Source organism: Drosophila nasuta, chromosome 3, assembly GCF_023558535.2.
Source record: "Drosophila nasuta strain 15112-1781.00 chromosome 3, ASM2355853v1, whole genome shotgun sequence".
NCBI classification, from domain to species: Eukaryota; Metazoa; Arthropoda; class Insecta; order Diptera; family Drosophilidae; genus Drosophila; species Drosophila nasuta.
Window position 1 is genome coordinate 14,450,154 of NC_083457.1, and position 8,184 is coordinate 14,458,337.

General features: G+C 39.7%; 3 protein-coding genes across 9 annotated transcripts in view; all 3 read left to right on the top strand.

Annotated features, from left to right (window-relative positions):
* Window positions 1-3,135, top strand: part of LOC132789752 (serine-rich adhesin for platelets) — a 47,280-nt gene extending 44,145 nt beyond the window's left edge. For 2 of the 6 annotated variants that reach the window (XM_060797989.1, XM_060797991.1), the window contains exons 14-16: window positions 2,163-2,298; window positions 2,369-2,521; window positions 2,609-3,135. In XM_060797989.1, the coding sequence (XP_060653972.1) occupies window positions 2,163-2,298; window positions 2,369-2,521; window positions 2,609-2,726 (407 nt within the window). In that variant the 3' untranslated portion in view covers window positions 2,727-3,135. Of the gene's footprint in view, window positions 1-165; window positions 352-2,162; window positions 2,299-2,368; window positions 2,522-2,608 lie in introns of those variants that run through there. The other 4 variants (XM_060797992.1, XM_060797997.1, XM_060797998.1 and 1 more) reach the window with 4 other exon arrangements.
* A 1,589-nt stretch (window positions 3,136-4,724) lies between these two features.
* LOC132791030 (putative ATPase N2B) lies at window positions 4,725-6,585 on the top strand. Its single transcript, XM_060799809.1, has 4 exons — window positions 4,725-5,339; window positions 5,400-6,002; window positions 6,059-6,319; window positions 6,377-6,585. Exons 1-4 carry the CDS (start codon window positions 4,929-4,931, stop codon window positions 6,497-6,499), a joined length of 1,398 nt encoding a protein of 465 aa, XP_060655792.1. The 5' UTR covers window positions 4,725-4,928; the 3' UTR covers window positions 6,500-6,585.
* On the top strand, window positions 6,584-8,177 carry LOC132791031 (deoxyribose-phosphate aldolase-like). 2 transcript variants are annotated; one of them, XM_060799810.1, is made up of 4 exons: window positions 6,584-6,721; window positions 6,814-6,886; window positions 6,941-7,524; window positions 7,585-8,177. In XM_060799810.1, exons 1-4 carry the CDS (start codon window positions 6,680-6,682, stop codon window positions 8,014-8,016), a joined length of 1,131 nt encoding a protein of 376 aa, XP_060655793.1. In that variant the 5' UTR covers window positions 6,584-6,679; the 3' UTR covers window positions 8,017-8,177. The 2 variants fall into 2 exon arrangements, with proteins under 2 accessions (XP_060655793.1, XP_060655794.1); XM_060799811.1 differs by lacking the exon at window positions 6,584-6,721 and having other exon boundaries at window positions 6,741-6,886; window positions 7,585-8,176.
* The last annotated feature ends 7 nt before the right edge of the window (window positions 8,178-8,184 follow it).

Consider the following 8,184-nt stretch of genomic DNA (forward strand, 5'->3'; position numbering starts at 1 on the left):
GTAAATAAATGCGCGTCACATGCTCACATCACTAAACGATTTCAGCATTTTCATTAACACTTCAAAATGCGCTCAATTGGATTCTTTTTCTACCTTCCTCGACCCCCCACATTTTGAAATCTATAAAAATAGCTTGATAAAACGAAAGCGTTTATCTCTTTACAGTATGGTTAGGTGGGTGTCCCTGCAAAGGACAGCATAAAAGCGAACACAGACAGCTGCAGTCGCTTTAATTTTGGTTTCTCAATGAAAATTGATCAAGCGGAAGTTGATTGGCGGTACGCCCAGCACACAAACACACACACACACATACAGATATGTTATGAATATAGCTAGCATATATATATAGAGACATTGTATATACACATATATAAATATATAGATGGAGGACTACAGGCTGTCGTTAAATCTAAAGCAATTGAAGGTCACTCGCCTGTCATGCTCGCCGCTCGTTGCCTTTTATGTATTTCCAAGTACATCCACTTAAGATACCCTTCAAAAGCTTACAGATATTTTAACTGGATTTGGGTGTAAGCAATGAAACACATTACTTTTAACGCATACAATAGCTATTAACATGACATGACATGCTTCCTGAACAATATATTGATGCTATTAACATAACATGAAAGGGATGCCCAAGCTACAGAGCTGACTTAACAGAAGTGCTGTTAAAGGTATGTTATAGAACAGAACTTTTTTAATGCTGCTCCAGCTACAAAGCTGACTTAACAGAAATACTCTTAAAGCTATGTTATAGAACACAAATGTTTTAATACGGGTATCTTAATTGCTAAAAAACTTTTGCAAGCAAATGAAAGCTTAGGGTATTTCCGCTTCGACTATTCCATTACATTTTGATGTGCATTTAAATGGCCAACAGATTTGTTCACGGTTATATTAAATGTATAGCCTATCCGGCGGGCATGGCTTTCATCTAAGATATTCAATATTTTTACAAATTACATTTGTCTTTAATGGCCGCTTACGGAAGTGTCTCCGTCAACAAAAGAAATCTGCAAATTTAGGTCATGCGACAAAATACGAAAGCGGGCAAGTGGGGGGGGAAGTGGCAACAAGTGCGTTTGCTTGATGCTCGGGAAATTGTTTAAGCGCAAAATTGATTACATTTCATTCCTGCGGCTTACGTTCAAATAAGCTCATTGCTATTGTTGTCAATGCAAAGAGGACGGTCGAGGGGAAATGCTGGGACCTTAATTTCATAAAATATTTATAGCATTTTGTAAGGCCCAACACTCGACCCAAAATCATGCCCGCATACCTCCTACAAGCATTTATTATTAAAAAAAAAAAAACCAATTGAAATGAAAAAAAGAAACATTCATATATAGCTACAGCATACATATACTATATAGTATATAGCTTTTGTTAAAGCTGTTGAAATGCAGTTTTGCAATGGCCAGTTGGCTGCCAAGCAGTTTCCATTGTTTATGTGTTTTGTTTGCTTTTAATTAAGCGTCGGTCGGAGAACCCAACTGACTTTTGCTAAGCTCACCCTCGGGAAGAGCGAGAGCGGGTGGAAATTAGCAAATATTTCGCATCTAGCTCAGCTTTAAAATTTCTGCTTTTTCCGCTGTTGTTGTTGCTACCATCTGGATGTTTAATAAAAGCAGCATAATACTCTAGTAACGCTTTAGGAGAGAGATGAGAACATCCTATCAAAATCTAATAAAATGACGCCAACTTTTTTCGCACATCGTTAATAAAAATGTATGTGTATTTATGTACATTATGTGTGTGTATGTTCGGGTGTCATAAAACCGAACAGTGCCTAAAAATACACACACACACTCACACACTTGGCTACTTATTGTACTCATAGCTTCAGATTTAACGACAGCAGGCGCAGGAAACGTGACGAAATCTAGAAAGCTGACAGGCAACATGGAAAACTGAAGCCATGCTGATGCAGGTTAGGAAGAGTGGGAGAGAGAGAGAGAGAGAGGAAGAGGAGCATAGGTTAATGGGCAACGTGTTTAGATATAAATTGTCCAAGTTTGGTTTTTATTACCCACCTAAGAGTTTAACTAAGCGACGCAATTTGATTTGATTAACTTGCCGCATAACCGAGATTCATCGTGACACTAAAAATTTCCAACTTGTTTATTGTTGTGTTTTTGTTTGTTTGTTTTCACTTGTAGAGGGCAAGGCCATGGCCACAGCGTATGATTGCAAATTCATTGAGACGTCGGTGGGCATCAATCACAATGTGGATGAGCTGCTCGTCGGTCTGTTGTCCCAGATACGCCTCAAGCTCGAGAATCCCGAAAAGTCGAGGTAAGCTTTTCGCAAAAACTCTTTCCTTTGCCAATGTGCTGAAATTTTCCTTTCCTTCCTTCTATCCTAGGGATCTGTTTCGCAAGCGTTCCATTCGCAAGTCAAAGCGTCGAGCATGCTCACCGCTCAGCGCCGGCTGCCTCAATGCCAACACTCCGCTGGGTCCGCTTGGAGCAGCGCTGGGAGATTCAGCTGGTACGCCGCCGGGCAGTGCACACAGCAGGTGAGTGTCGCTGGTCTGCATCCATCTCCATCCGGCAGTTAATTACAACACAAACTTTTCCGTTTCTGTTTTTCTCATTTTCTGCAGTCCACGTAAATATCGCGGCTCGCGTACCTCGACCAGCCTGAAGGTCAAGGGGCTGCTTGGACGTGTCTGGACGCGCGATTCCAAATCGAAGAGTTGCGAGAATCTGCACGTGCTCTAAAGGAGCCGCCAACAAACACTCGCACACAACGACTGAGCATGGGCAGAAATTGACGGGGGGCCATTTGGGGATGGGAAATGGGTTCGGGGGAGGGTTCAAATGGAGGGACATTTTCAGTTTTTTACCCATTTAAATTTTTGGTTACCCCAAAATTCGGTGCATACAAAATCCCAAGGATTATTTACATAGACGATAATAATGAAAAGCTCCCAAAAAAGAAAACAAAATCGATACGCCTAAGTTTTGAAACGTACAAGCTACAAAATAGACTCATAACTCATAGCTGTATTACGAATACTGTATTGTATATATATGTACGTATCATTTATTTTTACCTATAATCTAGTACTTTAATTATATATTATTTGTATAAACCGAAACTCTATATTTTGTACATATTCAAATCAATTTATCAAATATAAAATATACTTTTAATTTAATTTTCCACTGTGTTTTATTTTCTTTTGAATTAATCGAAATGTCTTTAAAATTGTTTAATTCTTTTTTCGTAATTCGAACACATTTCAGATCTATCTATAGTTATTAATTCAACTTAGTTTACAGGGCTTGAAAAGTTAATTATTATATAATTAAATTACTGACAAGTAATATTACGCAAACCAAATCAAAAGCAATAATTTTTGTAATTTTTAAAATAATTATATTACATTTAAATTATAACCCAAAATGAGATATGAATAAATTGTACTGATTTTTAGAATGTTTGGCCAATGTTTGCCGAATATTATTTATTATTAATTATATTTATGAAACTAATGCTAATTGAATTGCATTTTAAAATCACTAATATTCGTATTGTTCAAATCGATTACTAAATATTTAATGTTCATAAACAAAAAAAATCATAAGAAACAACAAAAAAAATATAAAATATATGTATGTATGCATTTTTCAAATTCAATTTGCATTATGTAGTTGTTAAGTAATTTGCTAATTTTTGAAAGAATGCAAAACAAATTATTTTTGTCGCAGAAACCATGTGCATAGCATTGGCACTCATTATAGGTTTCTTACATTAGTCGGGACCATTTCGAAATTGAATAGAGCTACCACACACAATATAAGTTATCTCCAATCGGGTGACTCAGAAAGTGTTTAACATTAGTTTTTAAATGCGATTTACACGAAGATTCGGAAAAATCAAAACCAAAAACCAAATTTAAGATATTCATGTTGGTAACATGGACCGTCTGTATCAGATTTTGAATTGTCCTGCACAACAATTTTAAAATTATCAATGTCACAATTAATATCTGTAGATACATGTAAATGCATAAAACATTTATAGTATGTTACATTTGCTACAATTCTATAGATGTGTATATGTATGTATGTATATCAAAACTAATGCAGCACAATGGAATTTAAAAATAATAAGTAATAATACAAAACCAATTGGCATCGTCCAATTCACTTTGAACTACGAGTAACACATGAAACAATATAAATGTAAAATTTGCAAATTGAAATGATCCAGCAAGATGTGCAAAACATATATATATAACTTGTCTATGAATTTATTAGTAAAAATATTTAGATGTATTTTTTTGTCCATTCAAAAAAAAACCAATACCAAAACATTTATAAATCTTAAATATATACCGAAATGAATTCGAGCCGTGGACTGTCAATGGCCAAGATAGCCAGAAGCAAACTGGTCAACAAATTGATTGTATAAAGCTATGTAGAATCGCAAAAGTCAGCCATAATTAGTGTGTCTTGCGGTTATCAGCCGCATGGCATGTCAAAGACAGAGAGAGACGAATATACTCCATTTACTATTACAAAAAACTATATGTGTAATGCGTGTATAATAAATGTGTAAACTTTCAATTTAAATCAATTGCAGTTGTTTTATTTCAAAAGAACCAATAAGTGTAACTGCCAATTCCAGCGAACTGGAACTGCGAACTATTCGTTTGAACACAGGCAAGACAGCTGTTAGGCATGCGAATGACAAAACAAACTAACAGCTGTTCGCTCGCTGTGAATGGCTTTTTTTTATTTTGGCCAGCAGTTGTAGAAATTCTCGGCCAATGCCAACGTGCGAAATTCGCGGTCACCGTTTCGACGACGCGGAAATGCTGTTGTGCTTTATGTAACATGTTAAGCTGACCAGCAAAATATTCTTTTAGTGTACAAATACCGTGTGATAAACATATTCAATATTTAGGCCATAAAATGTTTCCCTACCAAGTGGGCGCCGCAGTGCGCGGCACAATGCATAATCATGTGAAATTCCTCCTGCGGGTTCAGCTGCCTGGAGCAGCAACTCATCAATTCCGCAACTTGTGCCCGCTGGCTGAATACGAGAAGCGTGTCCAGTCGGGTCAACTGATGGCCGATGAAAAGCAAAAGGATACCATGAAGGAGCTGGAATTGCTCTACAAACGCATCAAGGGCTATCAGCCGTCTACCCAGCCCTCATCTGGGGGCGGATTCCTCAGCCGTCTCTTTGGCAGCAAATCCAGCGAAGAAGACGCTGAGGATGACTTGAATGCGGGCAGTCATGCCCCTCAAGGCCTCTATGTCTACGGTAGCGTTGGCGTGGGCAAAACCACGCTCATGGATCTATTCTATGATTGCTGTGAAGTGAGTTCTCTACTGCATAATTACAATTCCATTGAGCTAAAACAATGTCACCGTATACAGATCAATCACAAGCAACGTGTGCACTTCACTGCCTTCATGACGGATGTTCACGCTCAGATCCATGACGCCAAGGAGCGACAGGGTCCCGTCGATCGCGCCTTTAACTCAGAGAAACCCGCACCATTCGATCCCACGAAACCGGTTGCTGAGAACATAGCACGCAAATCATGGCTTATCTGCTTCGACGAATTCCAAGTGACAGACATTGCGGATGCCATGATACTCAAGCGCCTTTTCACGCATCTTTTCAAAAAGGGCGTTGTCATCGTGGCCACCAGCAATCGGCATCCCGAGGATTTGTACAAAAATGGTTTACAACGCGTCAACTTCTTGCCCTTCATTGGATTGCTGCAGAAACGCTGCCTGCTGTCCAAGCTGGACTCGATAGATTACCGCCGCATTGCGCAGTCGGGTGACACCAACTATTTTGTGATAGGTCAGACAGATGCCGATTCTGAGATGAATCGCATGTTTAAGATCTTATGCGCCGAGGAGAATGACATCATTCGACCCCGCACAATCACCCACTTCGGTCGCGATCTGAAATTCCAACGCACCTGCGGACAGATCTTGGACAGCAGTTTCGATGAGCTATGCGATCGCGTAAGTTATTATTGATGAATATTATATTTCGACTACTTATCGTATATTTATTACAGCCATTGGCAGGCAGCGATTATCTGCAAATTGCCCAGTTCTTTCACACGGTCCTCATACGAAATGTTCCCCAGCTAAATCTTAATGTCAAGTCGCAAATGCGACGATTCATCACACTAATAGATACGCTGTACGACAATAGAGTGCGTGTTGTCATATCGGCAGATAAGCCACTGGATAATCTTTTTGAATTGGGCGATGCATCGCCAATATCCGATTCAGACCGTATCCTCATGGATGACTTAAAAATTACGCATGGATCGGTAAGTAAATAGTGTATTCTTAAAGATAATATCACCCAGCATCTTTTCTACTCTTAGCACGCGTCCAAATCGAGTGTATTTACTGGAGAGGAGGAACTGTTTGCCTTTGAACGAACCATATCTAGATTATATGAAATGCAGAAGAGCGAATATTGGGAACAATGGGCGAAACATCGATGATCTACCTGTAGATCACTTCCTAGTCCAACCACTAAAAGCAATAATGTCATTAGCACAATTAAATTTCCCGTCACAAATTTACAAAACACCTTTGGTATTTTCATATTACGTGAGATTATAATTAAATTAGCTCTTATCTGTCTGTCGCCACAGTCGATTGCATAGTCAACAATATGTATTATGCAAATCGTTATCGGAGAAATGTTTGCACTTGCTTTGAAGGTGTGTCGAATTAATAGAATCACAGTAAACTGACGATTATTTGATAACGATTCGTATAAAATCAAAACATACATAAATTATCTATTTTATAGAGACGGTTTAGTAAAAATTGGACTTACAGCATGGATTCTAAGACATTGGTTGTGAATAAAACGTTGCCTTTCGGTAAGCAGTTTCCATATATAAGGATTTTATAACATCTTCACGTTATCCTTGCAGATCCTGCGCTGCTCATGGTAAACATTTCACTGCGCCAGGTGGAAGAGATTGCCATTAGCATTTCGAAGCGCTGCATGGTCTCAGGCGTGAATGAAATCGCCTGGGCCTTGAGAGCACTCATGCTCACGGATCTGACCACGCTAGCTGGCGATGATACGCGTGCGAATGTGCGTCGACTTTGCGTTCGTGCCTGCTTTCCTTTCGAGCCACAACTCTTTGACAAATACTTTGAGCGCACACTGCTCCCAGACATTCATTGTGCCTCCGTCTGTGTTTATCCTGCGCGTGTCAAAGATGCTTACACTACCCTTGAGCAGTTGAATCAATTGGATAATGTGCCCATCTCGGCGGTGACCACAGGATTTCCAACTGGTCAATATGGACTGCAGACGCGACTGCAAGAAATTAGCCATGCTATTCTAGCGGGTGCCACAGAGATCGATGTTGTTATAAGTCGCCAACTGGCTCTTCTTGGCGATTGGAAGGCGCTCTACAACGAGGTTGTGCTGATGCGCAGCGCTTGCGGTGAACATGCATTGTTAAAAACTATTCTGGCCATCGGAGAGCTTGGAACGATGGAGAATGTAAGTAGTCTGCTAAGGATAGTTGGTTGACTTCTCTAAGTTATCCACTTGTGATAAAAGGTCTACAAGGCGGCCATGGTGTGCATGATGGCAGGCGCTGATTTCCTTAAGACATCCACCGGCATGGAAATAGTAAATGCCACCCTCTCAGTGGGGTTAGTCATGATCTTTGCTATACAGGAGTTTAAGCGACGCACTTGCCAAATTGTTGGCATCAAACCGGCTGGAGGAATACGTACAGTTCGTGATGCGATTGCTTGGATGACGTTGGTCAATGAAACACTGGGCAATCGTTGGCTAACACGAGACCGTTTTCGGTTTGGTACCACTGGTCTTTTAAACGACATCGAAAAGGTTGTGCGCGATGGTGTCGCTAAGTTGGAACGCGAGGCTGCTGAGAAAGCTTCTCAGAGTAAACCCATAGCATCCGAGGCATGTAGTGAAGACGCGATGTGCAAAGAGCTGCGCAAGAAACAGCAGGAGAAAAAATAGTCACTTCTTATACAACGCCTCCAATTTAAGCACTGACAAATAAACCGTTTTGCTTGAATCTGGCGCGTTTTTTCAAAGCGTAGTCAACATCAAACTGTAAAGTATGTATATAAGCCCTGGTATCGGTAGATGCGCAGTCGTGTTATTTTGAAATAATAAAAATTTATA